This window comes from Calidris pugnax, unplaced genomic scaffold, assembly GCF_001431845.1.
Source record: "Calidris pugnax isolate Ruff unplaced genomic scaffold, ASM143184v1 scaffold36, whole genome shotgun sequence".
Lineage (NCBI taxonomy): Eukaryota > Metazoa > Chordata > Aves > Charadriiformes > Scolopacidae > Calidris > Calidris pugnax.
Window position 1 is genome coordinate 346854 of NW_015090825.1, and position 24189 is coordinate 371042.

General features: G+C 44.7%; 2 protein-coding genes across 2 annotated transcripts; one reads left to right on the top strand and one right to left on the bottom strand.

Moving 5' to 3' along the window:
- The first annotated feature begins 6547 nt into the window (after positions 1-6547).
- LOC106886847 (C-type lectin domain family 7 member A-like) lies at positions 6548-23042 on the top strand. The gene is made up of 8 exons (XM_014940098.1): positions 6548-6705; positions 7323-7465; positions 17098-17190; positions 18232-18330; positions 18701-18850; positions 20590-20741; positions 21788-21906; positions 22169-23042. Exons 3-8 carry the CDS (start codon positions 17100-17102, stop codon positions 22329-22331), a joined length of 774 nt encoding a protein of 257 aa, XP_014795584.1. The 5' UTR covers positions 6548-6705; positions 7323-7465; positions 17098-17099; the 3' UTR covers positions 22332-23042.
- On the bottom strand, positions 7949-12738 carry TMEM52B (transmembrane protein 52B). The gene is made up of 5 exons (XM_014940101.1): positions 12321-12738; positions 11652-11695; positions 10701-10739; positions 9577-9743; positions 7949-8568 (listed from the first exon to the last, which is right to left on the bottom strand). Exons 1-5 carry the CDS (start codon positions 12366-12368, stop codon positions 8318-8320), a joined length of 549 nt encoding a protein of 182 aa, XP_014795587.1. The 5' UTR covers positions 12369-12738; the 3' UTR covers positions 7949-8317.
- Positions 23043-24189: the final 1147 nt, after the last annotated feature.

Below are 24189 nucleotides of genomic sequence, written 5' to 3' on the forward strand. Positions count from 1 at the left end.
GCCCTCCCCGGGTGACTCAGGGGTTATAAATACAAGCATGAGCAATCACATCATCCACTCGGGACTGCGGGGATGGCCGCCGCGCTCCTCCCCTTCTCCCTCCCCGCGGTGCGGGGCGGATGCGTGTCCCCTCCCCGCCCCCCCGTGTGAGGCCTGACTGCCCCTGCGTGTCCAAAAAGGGAGTAACGAGCCCGACCTATTCTTAAAGTGGCCCCCAAAAAAAGAAAAACCCACAATATCAACTGTTAATTCCCGTGGCCCATCCCTCTTGCTGTCCCAGCTGGATTTTCCCGTTTATAACCATCTGGGTTAAATAACAAGTGGGGCAGAAAGTGTGTCATGCGACACACGACAGACCAGACGTGCACCACGAAGAGCAGGCAGTTAAAGGGAACCCTCTGCAAACGAGCCAAAATCGCCGGTTTTAGCCCAGTTACCCAGCTGATACATACTTGGAAAATCACAGAATCTTCTAGGTTGGAAGGGACCTTAAAGATCATCTTGTCCAACCATCAACCTAATTTTGACAAAAATAAACACCCACACCACAAACAAAAAGCAACATCATCACTAAACCATACCTCCCAGCACTACATCAACCCGTCTTTTGAACACCTCCAGGGATGGTGCCTCAACCACCTCCCTGGGCAGCCCATTCCAATGGCTGAGAACCCTTTCAGTGAAAAAATTTTTCCTAATATCTGACTTGAGAAAAGAGACCGACCCCCACCTCTCTACACCCTCCTTTCAGGGAGTTGTAGAGAGCAATGAGGTCTCCCCTCAGCCTCCTCTTCTCCAGGCTGAACACCCCCAGCTCCCTCAGCCTCTCCTCATAAGACTTGTGCTCCAGACCCCTCACCATCTTTGTCACCCTTCTCTGGACCCGCTCCAGCACCTCAATGTCTTTTTTATGGTAGGGAGCCCAAAAGTGGACACAGTACTCGAGGTGAGGCCTCACCAGTGCCCAGTACAGGGGGATGATCACCTCCCAAGTCCTGCTCACCACACTGTTCCTGATCCAGGCCAGGATGCTGTTGGCCTTCTTGGCCACCTGGGCACACTGCTGGCTCATCTTCAGCTGACAGGCGACCAACACAATCTTGGGGTTGTTCTAGCAGTTGGGCTGGCAATTAGTTACCGACCAGCAAAAGGGAAGATATTAATGAATGTATCAGCGTGCTCAAATCAGCACAGAAATTAATTGCTGCTGCCCTGGGGAGAGTGAATGGGAGTGCATGGAGTCATTATTTCTCTTGCACGCCTCATCCAGAGGGAGCGGAACTTTCCCAAGGATGACCTTTTATTTGTGGGGTGGTTTTAGTCCCAGTGGGACCACAGACCGCCTTGGGTGCGTGAGGTGACTCTCCAAGGCCACACCAGTGGCAGAAGGTGAGAGGACCCAGCCCTGTGCCAGTGTGTTGACTCTCTTGACTGCACAAGGGTAGGAAAAGACTGTTTTGCTGGTGTTCAGCTTCTACAGAGTGGTTAGAACGGGAAAAAATAAATCCAGGCTATAGCAGAGTCAGCTTGAACCTTGCAGAAATTGAAGAGCAAGCCAAATGATCCATGATGATAAAAACGGAATCAGGGGAAAATAAAGCCCTGGTCTTTTTCTAGAAATACTCCTGTAAATGGAGTCCCTTGACAGGACAGTTTTAAATTGGAAGAGGGGAGATTTAGGTTAGATACCAGGAAGAAATTCTTTGCTGTGAGGGTGGTGAGACACTGGAACAGGTTGCCCAGAGAAGCTGTGGCTGCCCCATCCCTGGAGGGGTTCAAGGCCAGGCTGGATGGGGCTTGGAGCAACCTGGTCTGGTGGGAGGTGTCCCTGCCCAGGGCAGGGGGGTTGGAACTCAATGATCTTCAAGGTCCCTTCCAACCCAAACCATTCTATGATTCTATGAAATCCTTTAGGCTGCCCCAAGAAACTCATCGAACTGGTGGCTTTATCCCTATGTAATGATGTGAACACTTGAGTTGCCTGCAGGGTGGGACTCACGCCGACATAGAGGGTAGGAAGGGGCTATTACAAACCCTCACAGCAGGTCCAGGGTGTTCTCTTCTGCCCTTTCTTTCACATACTGCCCACCACCCACCTTTGCACTCAATGGCATACTGCTTTTTGAACTTGAGGGCCTTTGGGTAATACTCCTTCTCCAAGCCCTGGTCCACTGTGATCTCTCATCTTGAACCGAAGCAGGAGAGAGGTGGAGGAAATACTTCTGTGTAGTTGCAGATATGCTCAGGTGGTGGCAGGTCCTAGATAATCCTGCCTGGCACAGGACTAGAGATGGGCACAGGATAGAAATCTCACTACATTTATAATGTGGGCATGTACAGCTGAGCCTGTCACTTTAAACCACCATTGTGGTCAATGGCAACAAATAGGCAGCGGGATTTTTCTCACCTGAACCAGGACGTCTACTTTTGGATGGCCAAAGCGTGCCCCCAAGAACTCTGGCAGGTGCTTTAGTGTCTAAGCAGCAGCACCACACTACTCAGTATGGTGAGTGTGGCCTCCTGCACGGCCTGAATCTCTTATGGATGGAGCAGCCCACGCTGAGAACGGCGTAGACTGGTGTGTTCCAGCCTTCACTACTCCATGTGCATAATGGATGTGCAGGAAGCATCATCGACTTGTTTCTGTCTGGCCTAGGACACGTGAACATTTCCCCATGGTTGCAGGTAGTGTCAGAGGATCTCAGAAGGGTGAGTCAGAAGAAGGGCATTATTTTTGTGCGGTGCCATAGCTAACAGCCAAGACTGAAGGAATCTGAGGGCTTAGACCTGGGGAAAACTCTGGTTTCATGGGATTGGGCCTTTCTAGAATACCTGCGTTTGGCCTCCTTGCTTCCTAACTGCCTGCAGCACAGCAGGTGCTGAAGTGTGTTGAAGGTCTGATGTAGATGATGAAGATGATGATGCTGTAGAAGGTAGTGATGTAGATGCCTCTTCCTCAAGGACAAAAGGGAGGAAATTTTCCAGCTTGTTTCACCCAGGCCACCAACACATTCTGGCAATTTTAACAGACTGATCTGTTCTCCCTGTAAGTCGCTGTTTCCATCTCCGGGACCATACACAGGGCAGCTGAGCTAGCATCTAGCTTGAATGAGAGAGGAGTTTCAGGGTTCTTCCCTGGTCTGATGCAAAGACACGGCCTGTGAGGAGCACATTGCTAGGCGGCTTCTCCTCCCCCAACAAATCCCACGTGAGGATCACAAATCTCCTTACTGAACTCTTCCTGCCCTGGTGATGCAGCCCTGGGCGTGCAGCCACAAGCCTCGCTCCTCCCACATCCCTCCTTCCTCCCCATCAGGCGCTGGAGTCCCGGCCCTCTCCTCCAGCTCAATAATAACAATAATGTCACTGGCACATCAGCAGGCAGGAAGATGATACATGCAGAAGCAGCGACAAACAGCTAATCATCTGACTTAGAGTTCTTATTAAAATGTCAACCCATGGACATGTGACAAACGCCACGTTCTGGGTCCCCGTGTGCAAGAGGGAGGAACTGGAAAGGGGGTTGGCTATTTTTCCTACCTTTGGGGCTGGCAGCACAAAGTGGTCCTCTGTAGAGCGCCAAAACAATATACACTTTCTTAACCTGGAGTGCTAGAACAGCTCTGAGCACGTAGTGTGTTGCTGTGTCTGCAGCTCACGTAGGCAGAGGTTCACTCTAAAAGGGATCCCCCAAGCATTGCCAATGCTGTCCCCACAGAAGCAGGAGATAAAAATATTTGCACAGGATCTGGGGACAAGGGTGCGCAGCCCGTGCTGTCCCACACGGCGCTCCAGGGTCACGGCTAGGAGCTCTGCAGTGCACTGCTGAGAAGTGAAGCTTGCTTTGGGACCTAACTGACTAAAATTCCGTGAATTAAGGATAAAAATATCCACTATTTGCCCTGTGTTTCTTGGAGATGTCATCTAGGTGGATGGATGTCTCTTGGCAACCCACTGGAGCTACTGTTCAGCTGCCTCTCACTCTGGAGTCCCTTGGATATTTCCTCCATTAGTACTTCCTCTTGAGCAATTATTCCATTTGTGCCTCCACAGGCTGATTTTTATTTATTTTTTAATCTTTAGTGTGGATTCAGCATGTCAAAGCCTCCCTTGCCGGAAAACTACTTTGTAGCCTAAATGGTGATTAAACCACAGAGGGTGTACCTGAAGTCACCTGCAATTCTGCTCTGTCTGATGTCCATCCATGGCTGAGACCTTGCCTGGTGTCTCTCCTGCACCACTCGAGACTGGTCACCAGTTTCACTTGACACTGGGTCTACAGCAGCCTCAGATCCAGTACGGGCACATTGCCCCTGGGTGAGGGCACAGGGTTAGTCACTCCCAACAAACAATGGCTAATTGTGTAGATGTTTTCCTTTCCTCTAGGAAATGCCTCTGTATTGTTTATGCCCAACTGCCCTCTCACTGCTCTATTTTCTACAGCTTCTTATTTTTTTACAAAAAAAGTGGCTCATGCCTCCCAAACCAATTGTATGGCCCGGCCTCAGCTCAAGTTGCTTAAATGGATAGAAATGATGTCACAAGGAGATTAAGGAATGAACGTACCTTGTCGCCTGGTGAAAAGCAGCAGTAAAGGACAAAACCCCAGATCTGAATAGCGCAAGTCTGAGATCCCTTTGTTCCAGCCAATGATTTGGAGTGGCCTGTTGGGGACGGGGATCATTGTTACTTACAGTCCTCTGAAAACAAAGGAGCAACACAACAGTGGGGTGTTTCTGGAGACCAATCTTTCTCAAGTACGGCATGCTCTAGGGGAACCTAAGGATGGTGGGGACAACTCCTTTGCAGCACCTGGTGTTGTTTCCCTCTCCAGGTTCCAGCCCAAATTACCCCATGTGCAGGCTAAAGGTAGTCAGTGCAGACTCGTTGCTCTTTCTCCTTTGGTATCACTTCTTGTATGCTTGCTCAGGTTCCACTCTTTTCCCCGTGTTTGGTCAAGGGTTGAGTGAATAAGCAAGCCAAAGCTGAGCCATGGGTCAGTGACTTGGTTATGATGTAGTTATCTTCAGTACTTTGTGCATCATTTTCCCCACCTACAAATGGAATACTGAGGCTTGACAACGTGGTTAAAGTCTGTGAAGTGCATGGGGATCTTTGAATGCAGATACTTAATTATTCATAACTACAGAGAATTGCTTTTGATGGTGTTCTTTCCTGTGTTGTGCAGGATATTGGAGTGCTCTGCAGAAAATGGGCACTCCAGTGCTGCCAACTTGACACCGGGGGCTGTACACAGCAGCTGAACAAACTCTAAAAATATTTAATGATTAACAGAAACCTTTTATTTATTTCCCAATGTATGTTATGCTGTATTTGTGAGTAGTTCATGCCCCTATTGCTCTTAAGCGTTGGGAAAACAGTTGCTACTTGACTATTTGTTTAAATGTTGCATGGAAGTATTAGTTCTTTATGTTTAATAATCTTTAATATTTTTACTTCATTTTCAATCTAAAAGCATAGAAGATTTCAAAGTGGTTTTTGTTTGATATAATACAACACACAAAGTATATTCAAAGTCCAGACTCAACAGTGAGATGGAACCACCACTAATGGAGTAAAAAACCCCAGCTGAATAACAGCAAATTGCAGTATCAAGGAGCAGCTTACCTCTGGAAATAAATAAACTTGCAATATTTTATGGGATATGGTCCTACTTTTTCACTAGGTACTTGTGGTCTTTATTGACTCTGTCCTCATTTTTGGGTTGTTTGTGAGGAGAGAACGTCTTTGAATCGTAAGAGATCTGGGCGTGAGAGTGAAGTGTTTCCAGTCACGGGCACCTGGTCTTTGCTTTCTTACACAACCTTGTATGGTTAGACAGAGCCTATGTAGATCTGCTGCTGGTTTTTGTTTGTTTTAATCTGGTGTTTCGTCATGTCTTATGGGCTCCGAGTGGCTGATCCTTTGCAAGAGTTATAAATATTTTCTCTGAAATTGCTCATCCAAAGTCAGTTTAGTAGGAAACAATCCCTGAGCAAGTGAAGTTATATCCGTCACTATCATCACTTGAAATGTTTTGGATGTCTTGCCAGTAAAAACACCTTGAAGGTACCTGCTCTAGCACCTAAAACCCAAGAGCCAAACAAGCAAAGAAGGATGTGAGCAGAGGGGAAGGAACAGGTGAGTTAGACAATATTGACCCTGATAAAGGGAAATCACGCTGAAATCAGCAGGTAATACCCAGGTTTGGGTACAGGTGACCTGTAACTTTTTCCCTTGAAACCAAGAAAGGAGATAGTAGAGGTGATTTGATGTAGAGGAGGGGAAAATGAAGAATTTTAAAACTTCCTTTTTTATTGCGCATCTTATCAAGCATTTACGGTGAAATTCTTATTGCAAATTATTAAAAATTGCGCATTCCTGCTTTGCTGGGCAGGATTGCTGCCCTGTGGAGCAGGGCTGCCATCTCCTGTTAAATGCCCGCACAGCTCGGAGTTTGTACGCAGAAGGAAAGGGGTGGAAGCAACGAAGGAATGGTATGTTCCCCCTGGAAACGATTGGGAAGGCTTCCAGGAAGTTTCTGGGCTTGATAGCACTTGACGCATGTTCAGCAGATCCAAATGTCTCTGCTTGCTTCAGGCTTTTACTGGGGAGTAAACAAGAGCCTTCCAGGAAACGTTCTGCAGCTTGGTGAAGTCAGGCTTGAAATGGACTTCGGGGAGCAGCTGATGAAATAGGTCTCTAGTAGGTGTTCCACAAACACTTGTTATTATTATTTCAAGCGTGCTGTATAGCAGAAGACACATAATCTTACATGTCATTTACTTATTTATTCCATTCCAGTTTATCACTCATTAATAGTACAGTTAGGTAATGACTAGGCAATTCAGGAAGAAGTTTGTGACCTAGGAAATCAAGACCCTCATTACATTCCCTTGGATACAAAATTCCTGTGACTGGACAAGATCTGCCAAAATGCCTTTGATGCTATCAAAGGTATTTCAGTCATTCAGTTCTGCTTTATGCTATCCCTGAAACTGTCTCATCAACCTTCTCTAAAATTCTCCATGGCTATTATCTCAACAACAGTTACGTTCCTCAGTATATTCAGGGACCTGCTTCTTGTTCTCCTTATCCACAAAACAACTGCATTTTCTGTATTTGCACAGGAGTGTTGTGAAGATCAGCGTATTAAGGACAGTGAGGATTTGGGTACTCCAACAGGAAGGGCCATGCAGCCATTTCAGAAAGATGTGATATCCGTGACCTGTGCATTCATATCAACATTAACATATGCATACAATTAATTCATGGCTGCTTATGATCTGATACTGGATATTCTTCTGCTTTAATGTTTTCAGTTGCTGAAGCTGGGGTAGAGACAATACGGATGTTATTCAACAGCTACCATCTCATGAGTCCAAGAAAACATTTAACAGATGGTCCATAGCTGTATTCATCCAGACAGCTTGATTAATATTTCCAGATGATTCAACATATTCAGGTAAGACTCACAAATTATTTCTATTCGAGAAATGGCTTAAATATTTTGAGTGGTCTTATTTAATGTGATCTGCTTTTCACAGCAACATTTGCAATAATTATTAAATTACACAATATGAACGCAACTAAGACATGATTGAACTTTAATTTGGGAGTAGTGTTCCTGCTCCTCCCCTTGTTTGATCTGTTATCGCGCATAGATTTTTAAAATTCAAATGTAAGATCTTGTGACTACTATTTCAGAATTGCTATGTATCATGTTCATAACCAGTCTGTATTCATTCTATATGTCCTGTAGGGCGCCCAGGGCACTATACTGCACATACTACCAAATGGATGCTACCTTTTGTTTACATGCAGATTGTGTTCCTACACAGCTCCTTTTCTTTTTTCTTTTTAATTTACTACAAATGGTTGGCACTTTCTGGAGGTTTGTTGTTCTTATTAGGTATTAAGACCTTCTCCCATGTCATTCTTTCTCCTGTTGTGAAAACCCCTCTGCCATACCCAGGGAACTTAGGCTGGAGGCAAGCAGCATGAGAGAGGATCTGCAACCTCCCTGCAGGTCACCAGCCTGCAAAGTGACTCAGCACCCTGATGCTGCTCCCTGCTTGTCTGTGCAAAGGGTGATGTGTGTAATAAAAGGACACGGGGAAGGCCAACTGTTGATTATCTCAAGGAGGTGCCGAAAGGAGCCATGAAAATATGCTGGACCTAAAAACTATTTTAGTCTCTTTTTCTTCCCTTTCTCATTAGACTGAGGAGGTTGATCTGATACTCCTAACTCTGTTCAGAAGCATTAGTCTCTGCACGTAACTATCCTGTATTATTTGCCCTTCAGTGAAAACAGCCACTAGTGTCCTGGGAGGGCTGGCTGGGCATCCTTGCCCTCAGCAGGTGCCTGCAGTTTTTCCTCCGGCACTGGATCCAGGTCTGGCACTTTCTGTCCTGTCTTGGCAACTGTGAACCTGCTCATGTGCAGGGCTTCTTCATAGACTGGAGGGGTGTCGGATGCCGAGAGGGGTGGCGTTCCCTGCGCAGCAGCATGAGAGCGTGCCACCGCCAATATCCTCCTGGCAGCGGGTCCAAACACAGAATGGAGAGCTGAAAGGGAGAAGAACAAAAGCCATTTGCCTCATCCTGGAAAGCACCCTGCAATTAGAAGACAAGTAGACCCGCAGCATCCAGGCTCTCCTCTCCCTGAATGTTTTTATTTTCCTGCCCCTTCATCCTTCCTGAAAAAGGGAGGTATGTTAAAGCCCATCAGCAACATCCTGCAAGTACTCCTTCCTCAAATGCCACCGAGGCCTGTAGCTGCCCTAATTCCACCCAAATGTGTCTCAAAGCTGATTCACCATCTGGCTGCATCTACTACAAGAAACCTGGTGAGCGCCTTGGTTTGTACAACATACAGATCCCAGTTTCATAGAATCATAGAATCATTGAGGTTGGAAGAGACCCTTGGGATCATCGAGTCCAACCATCTACCCTACTCTACAAAGTCCTCCCCTACACCATGTCCCTCAGTACCGCATCTAAACGTCCCTTAAACACAGCCAGGGATGGTGACTCAACCACCTCCCTGGGCAGCCTATTCCAGTGCTCTATCACTCTTTCGGTGAAAAATTCTTTCCTAATGTTCAATCTAAACCTCCCCTGTTGGAGCTTGAAGCCGTTCCCTCTCGTTCTATTGTTAATTACCTGTGAGAAGAGACCAGCCCCAACCTCTCTACAGTGTCCTTTCAAGTAGTTGTAGAGAGTGATGAGGTCTCCCCTCAGCCTCCTCTTCCTCAAACTAAACAGTCCCAGCTCCTTCAGCCGCTCTTCATATGATTTGTCTTCTAGGCCCTTCACTAGTTTCGTTGCCCTCCCCTGCACTCGCTCCAGCACCTCGATATCTCTCTTGTATTGAGGTGCCCAAAACTGGACACAATACTCGAGGTGTGGCCTCACCAGTGCCGAGTACAGGGGCATAATCACCTTTCCCCGCATCCTGCCGTGAACATCCCTCTGCCATGCCCCGGGGTGCCACAATCTGGGCGTTTTACAGTGCAGCCCCTCACGTCGGGGTGTGCTGAGGTCCCCCGGCCTCTGTCAAAGCCTGTTACTCACAGGTGATGGTGCTCTGGAGGGTGCTGTCATGATCAAAAGCAATGACGGTGACCTCGTAGGGCTGAGGACCCGATTCCTCCCCTGTCTGACGGCAATGAAAACAGCATCTCACACAGACAGAAACTAGGCCACACAGGAGCAACAGCCCACCAATCACCACCACCAGCCTGGAAAAGAGAGAGGACACAGAATTAGGACAGAAGTTTATTTGCAGGGGACATTTTAAGGTCTCTCCCTCCTTGAAGCAGGCCTAACCTTAAAGCCAGACATGATCATTTGGAGCTTTGTCCAGCAGAGTTTAGACAGTCTCCAGGGATGGAGATCTCGTGTCCCCTCCATGCACCCATTCCAATGCTGCACCACCCTTGGGGGAAGCATTTTTTTCCTTCTGTCTAATCAGAATTTCCCTGGATGCAGCTTGGGCAGTTGCCTCAGGTCCTTCTGTTGGGCACCTCTGAGAAGACTCTGGCTCTATCTTCTCTATAGACCCACTTTAGGTAGTGGAAAGCTGCAATCAGGTTGCCCGATTAACCTCCTCCAGGCTGCACAAACCTGGTCCTTTCATCCCCTCCTAATACATCATGTCCTCTGGACCCCTGATCATTTCATTGGCTCTCCGGTGAACTTGCTCCAGTTTGCCAACATCTCTCTTGTACTGAGGCACCACAACTGGACTATGTATTCAAGATGTGTCCTCATGAGTGACAAGCAGAGAGGAAAAATCATATCTCTCGATGCACTGGCTATATTCTTATTAATGCAGCCTTGCAGGTGTCAAAAAACTACCATCCTTTTTAATCTCATCTTGTTGAGAATTACTAAAGAATCAGACTGAAATTACTTAAAAAAATGGGCCTTTCAAAAGGCATATTGTGCCATGAATGCTTTAATAATATTGTTCACCTGACTAAATTAATATGTGGAATAAAACAGGAGGCTGGCAAGTCAATGTTTGTTAAAGGTGATGCGATAGCTAAGGGGTTGCCTTGCTACTGTAGAGCATTAGTGTCCCAAGGGAAAATGGGTGGTGGCATCACACTTGAGCAGGTCACATTTAATCCCCCTTTTTGCTACTGAATTTGTCCAGTGGTGTAGATATTTAAAGTAAGCATATACCATCTTACCAGATATACCACAAACGGTTCCACTCCGTACCTGAACAGCTGAGGAGAAGAGGAAGCAACATACAGTTAGCCACAGAACACTAAATAAATGGGAAGATCCCTGCTGTATCCTCTTCCAGCTCCCCTCATGCTCCTCAATTATACACCGGCTTCTAAATGGCACAATGATGAGAAACTCACTGTGCTTTGTGGAAGAGACACTTGTCCAACCTCACCAATCTCCCTGTTAGGTGAGTGTGCCTTGTCTTTGGCTTTATCTCTTTATTGCTCCCCTGATATTTGTGCCTGCCCCATTCTGTTTGCAAACCTCAGGGATACGCATCATGTTATAATTTCCGAACTTCCCTTCTTTTATATATATTTTTTCACAATTTAGTCTGCCCAATCCTGTTACCTTTTGCTTTGTTTTTTTTCTGACTTTCTCTTTGATCCCTATCTGGCCCTGTGAGTCCATTTTGGATGCTGTGTTGTATGTTCCTTTAGTTTTACTTAGTAGACCTGTCTCTGCACTTTTAAAGGTGCTTTTTTTAGTCAAAAAAGAATCCTCCTTGGCAATTTTTCATATTTTCTTTGTCTTGATTTCTGTTATTCTTACAAATGACATCATAAAGAGGAATATTTACCAAAGCACTATATTTCAAATAATTTTTCAAGGAAAGTCAATTCCAAATTTATAATCTCAGTCACTCAAAATTACACCAGAAAGTTCTTAACTGTTACAGTTATCCAAATAGGTAGCAGGAACAGTACCACGTGAACAGTATATTGAATAGATAGTAAATAATACACTTCACACTCAAAGGAACAGAAATTTTATCTGAGTTTTCCACAGTCGCAATTAAAGTAAGCTTTTCTGGAAAATGTCAGCCACCATGTCAGAACATTGATGTCTACTACTGCCTTTGTCCTTCAGTGTCGTCTTAAAAGAGCGCAAGACCAACCAATACTTACAGTTCGGTGTTAAGACAGCCTTCCTCGCCTCTCACTTGGGAGAACTAGAAGGAGAAAACCAAACAAGACACAGCTAGAGTGAATTAAGTCTTTGTCATCTGCAACTTTTGTCTCTGGTTACCTGGACTACTACCAGTCTCAATCTCCTACAGTAAGCACTTACTGTTACCTATTTTCCATCGTTTCCATCATAAATTCTGCTGTAGATTTGAAGTTACTGTGATTGTTTCGTATCTTCTGGTAGTCATTAAAATCCTACTTAGCAGCATTCCTAGCACAGACTCCAACTTACCTTCAGCCTCACCACAGCGGTCCCTTTCCCCACCAGAAAGCTATGTCAATGTTACAGATGTAGACCCTTCTCCATGCTAAAATATTAAGAACCTTTAAATGTCCTGCTTTGTATTTTACCCAAACCAATTTGAATTCTGCTCAGTTCCTCCAGCACTCCTACCCTTCTCACTCCTTTTCCTTGGGTACCCTGACCTCTGTGTTACCATCCGTGGAATAGCAGCAAATATTATTCTCTTCTGCATATCTGCCTTTTCTATGCCCAGTTCTTTCTAATATCAGTGAAATTATTGTGACTGTCAACTGCTAATGCCCCTCCATCTTTCCAAGGTAACTCCATGACTGAGGGGAGACCCCATAAAAAGGAACCTGACTTACCCATAAGAAACACCCTAAAGCAAAGCAGATCATGACTGGGCAACGCATCCCTGTAGAGTGGTTCTGTGGCCTCTTGGTGTCTCAAGCAGCTCAATGTCTTCTTGTCCTTCCTGGTTTCAGTTCATCCTCACTAAGTCCAATGACCATCAGAAGGAGCAGATTCCTTGTTGTGTGTCGAATCCAATCTCTTCTTCCCACTCTGCCTCCTTCTGTCCACCTCTGGGTCTATCCTTCTTCTTCGCCCTTTAGGTTCTTGCTTTCTCTCATTCCCTCTTTGTCACTGGCAATTCCTGTTCGTTTCTGCCTGTCTCCTTTTGTTATTCTCTTGGCCTGCTTCTCTCCCCCTTTTGAAGGGTTCTCTAAAGCCTTCCAGTCAGATCAGGAGAAAAGCGGTGGCTACGAGTTCTTACTTTAGATGTTGAACTAGTTCAGTGAAGGGCATCATGAGATCTCTGCAGACCTAACTGTTCCCTTCTGTGAGCAGAAAGGGTCTCCGAGTTTGTTGATTCCCAGTTATTCCTCTCCCCGCCCCTACCCTGAGGGGGATGCATTGAAGGTCATGTTACTGACCTGTTTAAATGGAGTTCAGATGTTCTCTCCCTCCTACAGCACCTTTTCCACCCCTGCACTCACATTGTCCTGCCTCTGTGGATCCAATCTCTTTACTTTAGTCATATGATCAACATCCAGAGTGTATGTTACAAGTGAGATGTTCCTGCTGAAGTGAAAGAGGTTGCAGCAGAATAATTATATACAGCATTGATATATATATATAGTTATATGTATATGTCTATGTGTATGTATATATGAATGCAACACATATGCACACATATATGCATAAATATGTATGCATATGCATATATATGTGTATATACTTATGCAACACCTCTTGTATCTCCCATTTTAAGACTCTGCCACCATCCCTCTTACCTGGTTGTCTCCTGCTCTGCCAGTCCTGCAACTGACAGCCTGCCCACTCACAGGTCCTACTCCAGAACTTCCTGCATGGCCAGTCAAGTCCCCCTAAATGCTTTGCATCACAGGGGATACATGCTGATTCCCCTATCCTGGATACCCTTTGTCCCGCAGCTGGTTATACTAGTAGGTTCCATTCAACGACCCATTAATTTTCTCTCTCTCTTGTAGAACTACTTAAGATTTCTGTTACTGCTTGTGGCTATTCAGAGTGTTATTACACGCATATAATTGTGTTCACCTTCTCTTTCTCTTTTGAACAGCTGAGAGAGAAAAAAGTGCTATGCAGCAATGTGTTACTATTTGTGTTTGGGAACCACCTGGGACTGGTGCATAAATATATGTTAAGGGCAAGATGGTAACTAGAGGAACTTGCTGCCCCATGTTGCAATCGCAATGCAGTCACATTAAACTGGTGAATCATTAGCTTTGGTGATGCATATTAGAGTTGCAGAGCAGAACCAATGGATTCATGAACATAATGTGTTCTCCCAAGGCAGGCTGAAAACCGTTTTCCATTCTCTAATTATAAAAGTAGTGGTGCACTATAAACATGGAATAGAAGCATGCACTTTTTATTCTATCTATCTATCTATCTATCTATCTATCTATCTATCTATCTATCTACCTACCTACCTACCTACCTACCTAACCTAGTCTGCTACTGGAAGAAGCTTTCTGAGTCCTGGTGGACAAATAAGAAACATAGAAACATGAGCTATCAGCTTTGTACTTATATGAGAATTGCCCAGTATTCTTTTTGTCTCCTTCTCCTTAAATTCTTTTGTGTATTACAGGAGTTTTAGAAGAAAAGACGCAGCAGAACTGTGAAATAGCCTTTCTCGTATGTACGGCTTTTAAAACCAGTGGGATTCAATGTGGAAAAGAAATACAATTTACGGATGTTTTTCAGGGGCTTTTTACTATCAGTGTGATAATTCAATAGTTTATCACTTGATTTTTAACTGAAATTCAGTTTCCTGATAATTTCAAATTCTGGAAGGATCAAAGTGGAGAGATATCAGATAAAGTGATTAAAAATTTCTTTAAAGAAAAAGCAGCAGTGTGACACGAAGCTGTGACCCCTCCAAAAGCATATCATAAGCAATTGTTGCTGAAACATATTGATCATTCTTTTTCTATTTCTATGGCATTGCCATTAATACTGTGCTTCCCCTGGTATTTTGCCCCAATTATCCCAGTATTTTATTTTTCTTTGTTTGATGCTATATTGAAGTGACTTTTCTCTTTCATACTTCCCCCTTGCCACCTTTCAAAAGGTGATCAGATTCTTTGAAGGAGTATTCCATAAAGCTCACTTGATTAATCATACCTAATATTTCCCCTGGGCATTTAGAAGTGTAAACTATGGGAACACGTTTGGGGCTCACAAGGATCCCTGATACTTTTGCAGGTGTAGTATAACATTATCAAAGCTTTCATGTATTTTTTTACTGCATGATGGCTATCCAAAAGGGCTCCATTGCTTGTAAAGCAAAACCAGATCATTATTGAATAAACTGTGCATAAAGAAGCAGAGCACTTCTCTCCCACATTTCATGCTCTTTCCACTGAGAACAGAAGAATTCCCCTTGACAGAAACGTGGCAGAGGGTTCAAAAGCATCGGCTCATTGGAGACAGGGTAAAACACTGTAAGAACCTGACAGAAAGACAAGATGCCTCAAAGCTCACTTGCCGCAGGACTTGTGTCGCCAGTGTCCTGATAACAAAGAATGTACATCCTTGGTTCTCAAAACAACTGTACCCTCTGCCCTGAAAACTTGCCTGCCTTGCAAGGCCCAGCAGAGACAAGGGGGGCTCATGCAGCAACCGTGTCGGACAATGGTTGGATGAGCACAGGTCACTGTCACATTGATTGGTCAAACTACGAGTCAACAGGAACTCTAAATTACCGTTATACCCCACTGCAGTGGGGACCCCTCACCACCATCCACCCTTGCCATTGCAAAGGCCTGAGAATCGCGGATCAATGGGACGCCGTTGACTCCAGAGGGATCATCAAGCCGTGGTGTGGACCCATCATGGTGGTCATATATTATTTCTTGCAGGAAGGACATGGACCTGGTGGAGTGGGTCCAGAGGAGGGCCACAAAAATGATCAGGAGGTTGGAGCACCTCTGCTACAAGGACAGGCTGAGGGAGCTGGGGTTGTTCAGCCTGGAGAAGAGGAGGCTCCGGGGAGACCTAACAGCAGCCTTCCAGTACCTGAAGGGGGCCTACAGGAAGGCTGGGGAGAGCCTGTTTACAAAGGCCTGTAATGACAGGACAAGGGGCAATGTCTTTAAGCTGGAGAAGAGCAGATTTAGACTGGAGATTAGGGGCAAGTTCTTTACTGTGAGGGTGGTGGAGCACTGGAACAGGTTGCCCAGGGAGGTGGTTGAGGCCCCTTCCCTGGAGATATTCAAGGTGAGGCTCGATGAGGCCCTGGGGCAACCTGGTCTAGTTGGGGGTGTCCCTGCTGACTGTGGGGAGGCCGGACTAGATGACCTTTGGAGGTCCCTTCTGGCCTAGACAATTCTATGATTCTATGATTTTTTCACTGCTAAGATAAATGTAAATGCCTTCTGCCCTGTACCCAGGGAGCTTTGATCTCCAGCAACCTGGTGTGGGCAAAACCCCATGTTAGACGTGGTGTTGGGGGATTATATTCTGTGCTGTCTGGTGCTCATCCTTGTTCCCAAGTTCAACAGCTGGCGAGACCAGCTGTTCCCTACTGTGTGCAGTAGAGCCATACGAAATAAAAGCCTGAAAGTTCAGGTCTCATTCCTGTCATTTTGCCAGCAAACCTGGAAATATCAGGAAGCATAGGACCGGTTAAGTTTCTTCTCCATCTTATTCCTAGTGCTCAAAGTTCAAGAGAGCGTGGTGCAGGTGTTCCAGCTGACAGGTGACTCCTCCTTGGATGCAGCCCCAGTGCGATGGCAAGCTGCTGTGCTCTGTTAATCATTCTTGATAAAAGGCAGGGATTATCACGCGTGACTTTGCCTAGACTGCTTCCAGGCCTAGTCTGGGAGCACAGCATGATATTTAGGTACATGAATTTTCTCTCCAGACTCCCCACTAATTCAGCAGATTTCTTCATCCAATTCCCTTTTACAGTGCAGACCTACCTGGAATGTCAACTGGGAAACCTGGATTCATTTCTTTGTGTCCCAGGAATGGGCAATGTCAGTGACAAGTCGCTGTCCTACCCCATCAGAACAAGTGTGATGGGCTTATAAGCAATAAGCAAAAGGGATCCGTGTGTTTCTCACTTTATTTTACCTCCAATCCTCCTGTGTTCCTTGAGAGATCAAGGAGCCCTTCTGGCCGAATGTATTGAATGTTAATCACCATATAATAAAGCCAGGGAAAAAAATCTCCCCTGCTGCTGAAAAACTTCAAGGAATTGTTTAGACTTAATCCAAAACAAATGTAATTTCCTCTTCGCCTGTCCCCTTCCTTCTTTTTCTTTATACAGAAATGATATACTACCAGATTGGGTAACTCTATGCATCTGTTCCAGGAACTGAGAACTGTGAGATATCCATGTCCCGTTGCATTTTTGCACACACGGGAGGTTTAAATACTGTTCTGGGGCTTTGCTGCATGTAAACAACCCCAAGCATCGCTTTGTCATGAAATCCTTTAGTATGAGCCAAAAATCCCTTCTGACTTCCTCATGAATCACTCTGCTCACTCCCAATGACACTGACCGTCTGTTTGATCCCAGCCAGCACCTCATCCCCATTTCTCCTGTGGGAGTAACCAAATTGTTGAATTTTTCTCTAACCTTGCCAGAAATGACAGGTGAAGAAGTGACATACGCAGACCTGAGGTTCACGACACTGGAAAAATCCCAGGACCAGGAGCTCCAAACTGCCAGAGCGAAAGGTAGTGCTGGTGTTGGGGGGCAGTTCTCTCCACGGCAAACTCTCACCTTGGGGAACATTTCTTTATGTCACACTCTGAGGAGGATTTCACCTACCAAGAAGCATCTGGGTTTCTGGGAGCCCTTTGGACTCAAATCTTTTAAGAAATTGGAGGGAGAAAAGGAAAAAGGCAGGAGATTAAGAAGAATGGAAGGGTAGAGAATGTGGAAAAACTCTTTAGATTTGAGAGGATAGATATAATTAAGGTTGTGGGATGCAGTTAAGTAAAAGATAAACACTTTCCAGTTAGACATTAAGTGTCAGCTCCTGGAATTTGGCGAAGCAATCTGCCTAAGGCACCTTGCAAAAATCTTTCAACTTTACTCATTTAAATCTGACTAACAGAACAAAGTAAAGGGAAGCTAGGGGGAAAGTATGTTTTCTCTCAAGGGAAGGAATAGATGGACAAATACCTTTTTGTACTTAAAATCATAATAATTATGCTACATGGCTTCACAGAGGAAGGGAAGAATGTGGCTGATCCCAAATCTATATTCTTTATGCTATGCATTAGTGCTTTAGAATTGCTCTCTATGAAAGGTTGTAGCAAAGCAAAAAGAGGTTTTTCTTTTCCACCCTGACTAAAAGCTGGAGATTAATTTGATAAATTTGACAATCATCTAATAGATTAAAGAGCTCTTTCTGAAGGAATTTTTCCCTTATTACAATAATTTGATTCTGACTTTTTGAGGGATCCTTGAGTTTTATACTTGGAGCCTGAAGCTGAACTTACCAGTAATGTAGCAGAGTTTTTTCCCTTTAAAGCTCCTGCCTAAGCTAGTGTTCACAACTTGCTGACTTCCCAGCCCCCAACTCCTAAGGAGGACTGGCCACAGCCAACTGATGGGACAATTTTCATCATGCAATACCACACACCAGTCTGAAACTCAGCAATTCACTGAGCAGACTATTAGTCCTGTTGTCTTGTGCAAGGCAGGAGCTGAAGATACCAAGATGAGAGGTTCCTGTTGTTGCTGCTTTTCTTTCTTTTTGTCTGTCTCAGATTCCCTTAGTCCATCTTCCTGTTGGCGACTGGCTACAGTGACACTTGGGGTCTTCTGCCTCAGTTCAGTGGTAGCTGCAGGAGTCTTGGCTGCCAAGTGTAAGTATGGTCATGGAAGGGGTGCTCAGAGTTCAGTATGAACAACTAAAAGCCTAGGAAATTAGTTAAAGGAAAGGATTAGCCTAGGGGATTAATGATGCAAAGCAGTGTCCCTTGCTGGAAGAGTTTATCTACTCAAGAGATCCTCAGTCTACTGGAGATCCAGTCTATCTGGAGTTATCTACTCCAGATCTCCAGAAATTGGGATGTCTTACATCTTGCTCACAGGTGTGCACAAACTGTATGTGGGTCGAGTATATTCAGTCATGGGGAGGTACGGGTGTCTTTGGCAAGTTTATTCAGGTTGCATTGACCAGTTTAGCTTTAATATTAACAGAACAATTTCCTTCTTGTTTCCCTGTGATTCAAGTCATCCTGGTCTGCCGTCTTGTGCGTGAAAAGGACGAAAACTTCACCCTGCAAAAGGCAATTATGGAAAGCCTCAACCAGCAGCTGGAACTCCTCCAGGCTCAGAATTCGAATTTGACAGAGACTGTAAAGCAACTTGCCAGCTCCAGAGGTACATGGTGGTGGGAAGATGGTGGTTCCATTGCGTTATGGAAGATGGATCAATCACAGATTGATTTTTTTTATATATCAAGAATGTTGGAAAGAAAAATCAAAATGTCTAAAATTGCCCTGAATTATTTAATTTAAAAACAAATTTAAACTGAATCAATCAAAATGCATTTCCATTTTGATCATTTTTTAAGTAATAATTCTTCTGAAGTGTGTTTATTGGATTTTTGTAATGGTTATATATTGGTTTATATATTGGTTATATATAAATGGTTTATACCCCAAACTAAACATTTTAATTCAGAAAATAGCATGATGACGACACCTTTTTTTTAAATATGTTTCTAATAGGTAAATTCACTGATGCTACCATTCCATCTTTCACAGTCAATTTCAGTGAATTGTAAAAAAAATTTGATGGAAAATTCCTAATGGCTTTAATTGTCTGGAATGCTTTGACTCCTCAATACAACTTCATTCTGTTATGCAGTAGTGGATGCAGCAGTGTAAATACTGCTGGGCTTTACCAAATGGGATTGTAATCACCGGTTCCAACAATTTATGGACTATATGCTGAGGGTATTTTCTTTTTCTTATGCAAAATTATTTTGTGAAACTTTAATGATGGATGAGCTGAGTGTGTTAGATTGTCATATAGCAAAGAGAATTATAATAAGTTAACATCTTGTGAGAGAGCGGCAAGGTTATCTATGTACATTTTCTGCATTTGAATTTAGCACAAACCAGAGTATAGCAAAGAGAATTTTGTGAGAGAGTGGCAAGGTTATCTATGTAATTTTTCTGCATTTGAATTTAGCACAAACCAGAAGCTTCTTGTAAGAGTCAAGTGCACTGTGCTGTCTATTGCCATCCAGGGTCAAGTCCTAGCATTCCCAGCTGGCACTGGTTTGTTACAGTATATAATGGTCCTGCAAACTGTAGAGCAACAAACATGATATACCCTATAGTTGGGACCCGGTTCCCAGAGATTTCAAAATATTTTATCTGGCAGGTCTTTTTGCTGCTTGCAGTTATTTCTGTTTCCAACTAGAATTTCAGTTCCCCAACAGCGGCAAGCACGAAAGAAAAATCCAACATTTTGAGTTCTTCCTTGATTCAGTATTACCCGGGGTCCCAACAGGTAACTAACAGAATAAAGTGGCAGAAAAGAGTCAAAGTGCAGCTCTCGGAAAGGTGTTTTTCTTTAACAGCAATGGGCTCATAATCTTTCACTTTGGCTGGCCACCACTATCTGATGCCTGCACGCTGCAAGTATGAAATGTTATCAGAGAAGTTAAATTGTCATAAAACGTAAAGCAGGGGAGAGATGGCCCTAATGTTAACAAGAAGTGAAAAGTAAGTTCACATGAATAGACACGTACCATATGACCGAAAGCCTAGGCTTCCTTTCTTGTCCACCTAGATCTGTGTTCTCTGAACATAGCTCACCCTTCCAAAATTTTCTCGGTTTGTTCTTTTACTAGCACCCTCCAGGTTCGCAGGTCAGATTCAAAAGATCTTTATTATTTGGTTTTCTCATTTAGAAGTGTTTTTCTCATCTTCTGACAACTGGGTTTCTTAGGTCTCCAACGAAGACATGAATTCAGGTGCAGAACGAAGGAGGAATTGTTGCTCCTCTGTGATGGAGAACATGTGCATTGCTCTAGTGATTCTGCAGGGTTTCTCTAGTAGAGACTGCCATCACTGACAGACCTGATCAGGCAGTCTTTTGTTTTCCAGGACATAAATGTATTCCTTGTCCTGAGAACTGGCTGCAGTATGGGGAGGACTGCTATTACTTTTCAAAGGAATGGAAAACTTGGAAGGAAAGCAAGGCTCAATGCTCTGCCCTGGAGTCCAGATTTCTCAAGATAGAGAGCAAGGAAGAGCTGGTAAAGGTTATTTTTTTTTCTTTCTCTCTGTCTTTAATTATACACTCTGCATTTTGATGTGGCCTGAGCAGCCACTCTTCTGCTGGTGCCTGGTGCTATGGTATGCTGTGGCATGCGTGGGATGGACCAAGTGGCAAAAACTGTCCATCCCCCTTTGGACCCTCTCTACTGGTACTTTGGCTACATCTTCCCTGCTGCATTTCTGCTGACTTCAGGGGAGTTATCTGAGACACACCATCTTGGGTCTACATCTAGACCCTTGTCCCACCTCAGGGCAAATGTTAACTGTGCTAGTACTAGTTGGCAACTCTTCTGTTGTCTTGCTGGAGCAAACTAGCAATCATCAGAAGCCTGGCTGTCAGTTTCTTGCTGTCCACAATTAGAAAGCTTGCTGGCCTGGCTTGCCCCCTGGCTTCTTCTTCCACATGACAAGAAGAAGATCCATATCTTTTTCTGACTCCTATGTTGTAGATGAAGCAGCGGATAAAGCACGGCCATAAGAGCTCTTCACTGTGAAGGAATTTCTACTCAAACTCTTAATGGCAAGGGGATTATGTCTTGCACCCTGTGGTTTTATTGTCTGTGTTTTGAATTTCTTGTGTAAAATGATAGCAAATAATGCAAAGGCCTTTTCCTACCTGACTTACGCAACCAGGGTGTTGGAGGGAAGTCATTATCCTATACCCATCTAACTTTTGTTAGACATGGCACTTCAAGGCATGCTCTAGTGCCTGAGACTGTTGGGTTGGGTTTTTGTTGTGGTTTCTTGTGTATGGTTGGACTCGATGATCTCAAAGGTCCCTTCCAACCATGAAGACTCTGTGATTCTATGGTTATCTCGATACTGCTGAGAACTACTGAATGCTCTCAGCAGGTTCATTTTCCCTGTCTCCAAAACGGCACTGACTGCCAGGAGTAGGAGGCACTGCCCAAATTCACTTGTGAAATAAAGTCTGTTATGCACAGGTGTCTTCTTTTCTAAATCTTAAGCTGTTATGAGTGAAGCAGGGGTGTGAGTCACAGGCTGTGCACTTATTTCCGTACAGGGCTTCATAATGCGATCAGCACAGTCCTACAGCTCTTACTCTTTCTGGATTGGGCTGTCTCACAATGGAACTGAGGGGCCCTGGCTGTGGGAGGATGGATCAGCTTTCTCCCCTGATCTGTAAGTCGCTGCACAGATAGGAGCCGACCATGTCCATGTGTATTTGTTACGAGCCAGAAGCAGCAACCTTTAACCACCACTCAGTAATCTTCCTGTCCCCCTGCCTGTTTGTCAGAAGATGGGTTACCCATCACTCGCTTATCAGCCCCCGTTGGAGAGCTTGTATGCTGTGGGGGTCAAATGGGTAGCAGCACTTGGGAGTTATTCTGCCAGCCTGTGACTTTTCCGTGGGATGATGAACACCTCTGCTATTTTTTCACAGGTTTCAGATCCAACGAGCCAGCTCGAGTCCTTTCCTGGACTGTGTGTGGCTTCAAGGTGCAAACATAGGCACTGCACGGTGTGGCGAGTACAAATTTTGCATTTGTGAGAAAGTGGTGGATCCTGCGGCGGTGGAGCGAGTGAGCTACTTGGACAGGGACTAGTCTGCAGGGCTGTGTCCTGGGATGCACAGTTGTCAGGGCAAGTTCTGCCCCAGGGAGATTTGTGATAGGGGGTTGTGATAGGGAAAACGTGTCTGAGCTCAGGGTAATGTAACACCTAAGCTTAACCAGCCCTCTGCTGATGCACATCAGCAAGACTCCTTCTTGAGCTTCTTGAGCTTTTTCTTCACGTTCCCTCTTTGTTCTTTCAGCCCTTGCATCCTTGTGTAACCGCTTCTACCCACTTCTCATTAAATGCAAAAAAAAATATTAAGTTTATGATTCCATAACTCTGTTTTACAGCTTCATACCCATCTCCCAGAAACAGTAATCAATGTCAGCTTGTAAGAGCAACACATTATGTTTTCAAAATTGGGTATTTACAGGATGTGAACTGCCAATTTACAATACATTTCTAACTATTTCTTTTAATTTAACTCCCCATCTGCCGATAATTAGACAATGCAACAGAATCAGAACCTGAACTAAAAGAAAAATAAAAATATGTCTAGTTCTCCTGGTTAGAGAAAAAAGCTTTCAAATGGGACTGGATGCCTACGGGCTGAAAAAACAGAAGGCAAATACACAATGCATCTTTATTGAGGAAAGTCAGCAATATTTAAAGCCCAGGGATGCCAGCATAGCTGCTAGTGGATTGTTCTGCTGCAACGGGCATTAGTGGGGAAGGCATTCCTCCAAGACATATGTCTTGATAATTATCCATGTCACGTTGGATCCAGTTCTTTGATTTCTCAAATCCATTTTCCCTTCTGTTGCACAATTTCACAGGTGGAATAAATATTGCTGCTACTGACCTTTTCTGTAGTGTGTGTCTTTTTCGTAAGTCACTGTGCACGGTAGCCTCAACAACCATCAAATGCAGGGCCCTTGCCAACGCCAAGCCTCCTGCTGCTTCACTGCTGTTTAGGAGGCTGTTGAAAAAGAAGACTGCATCAGAGAGAGCATCTCTCTTCTATGGCATTAGCAAACAATAGAGATTTTTGAAATCTCTCAAAACCAGTCAAGTTTGTGATTGGGACTTCTATTCCTGTGTGTATTTTGTACTGATTTGAGGCATTCAATGGAAATCAAACTGTAAGTTGGGGAAGGTGTGGAGGCATTTAGGCAATCTTCTAATTAAGTAAGTTTATTCCAGACATAAAGCTGTGCATAGGAACTCTGCAGTAGCAACAGCCAAGTGTGCTGCACCCCTCACTAAATGAGTGTTTAGTAATACGGCGATTATCTTAATTACGGATATGAAGAAGTAATTTAGAGGAGCAGGGACAACAGAGTGTCATGCCACACAGCTATCTCACAGTCTGGAAATGCTGCCTATTCTAAGTCTAAGCCGTGGAGATACTACCTGGGATCCCAGCACTGACTGTTCTACAGGAGATGCAGGTACAACATGAATGGTGTGAGGGGTAATCCATGCAGGGCTGTTGTTCTAACACATGCAGGCCATGGTGGGAGGCCCCATCTTACAACCCTTGATAATGCAAGAGGATCTTAAAGATCACACCATGAGAAAGCAGGAGAGCCCTCACTGAGGGGCATGGTATGAGGAGGAGCTGGTGAAGAGCCGAAGATCTTGATGTGAGGGAACTGGTGGGATGGGCATGGGCTCAACGGACCAGTGAGGGGAGCATTGCTTGATTGTAGGGGCCTGTCTGAGGGAAAAGTGTTTCATGGGGAGAGCACTGGTATTATGGACCATTGCTGGGAGTGAAATGCTGCAGAAAGTGAAGGAAGGAAATGATGAATGAAAGTCTGCTCTTCTGTATTGTGTTTGGGAGGAAAATCCATTAGCCTGTCTTGTCCCCATCCGGGGCATGGAGGATTGGCCCCTGTGCCTGCC

Coding starts and splice junctions, on each gene's coding strand:
- TMEM52B (XM_014940101.1), bottom strand. CDS start 12,368: ATGCGTTGCCCAGTCATGATCTGCTTTGCTTTAGGGTGTTTCTTATGG. Junction 10,740..11,651: donor GGCTGTCTTAACACCGAACT/GTAAGTATTGGT, acceptor TCTTCTCCTCAG/CTGTTCAGGTACGGAGTGGA. Junction 8,569..9,576: donor CCTCCAGAGCACCATCACCT/GTGAGTAACAGG, acceptor TCTCCCTTTCAG/CTCTCCATTCTGTGTTTGGA.
- LOC106886847 (XM_014940098.1), top strand. CDS start 17,100: ATGACAGGTGAAGAAGTGACATACGCAGACCTGAGGTTCACGACACTG. Junction 20,742..21,787: donor TAGAGAGCAAGGAAGAGCTG/GTAAAGGTTATT, acceptor ATTTCCGTACAG/GGCTTCATAATGCGATCAGC. Junction 21,907..22,168: donor TCAGCTTTCTCCCCTGATCT/GTAAGTCGCTGC, acceptor ATTTTTTCACAG/GTTTCAGATCCAACGAGCCA.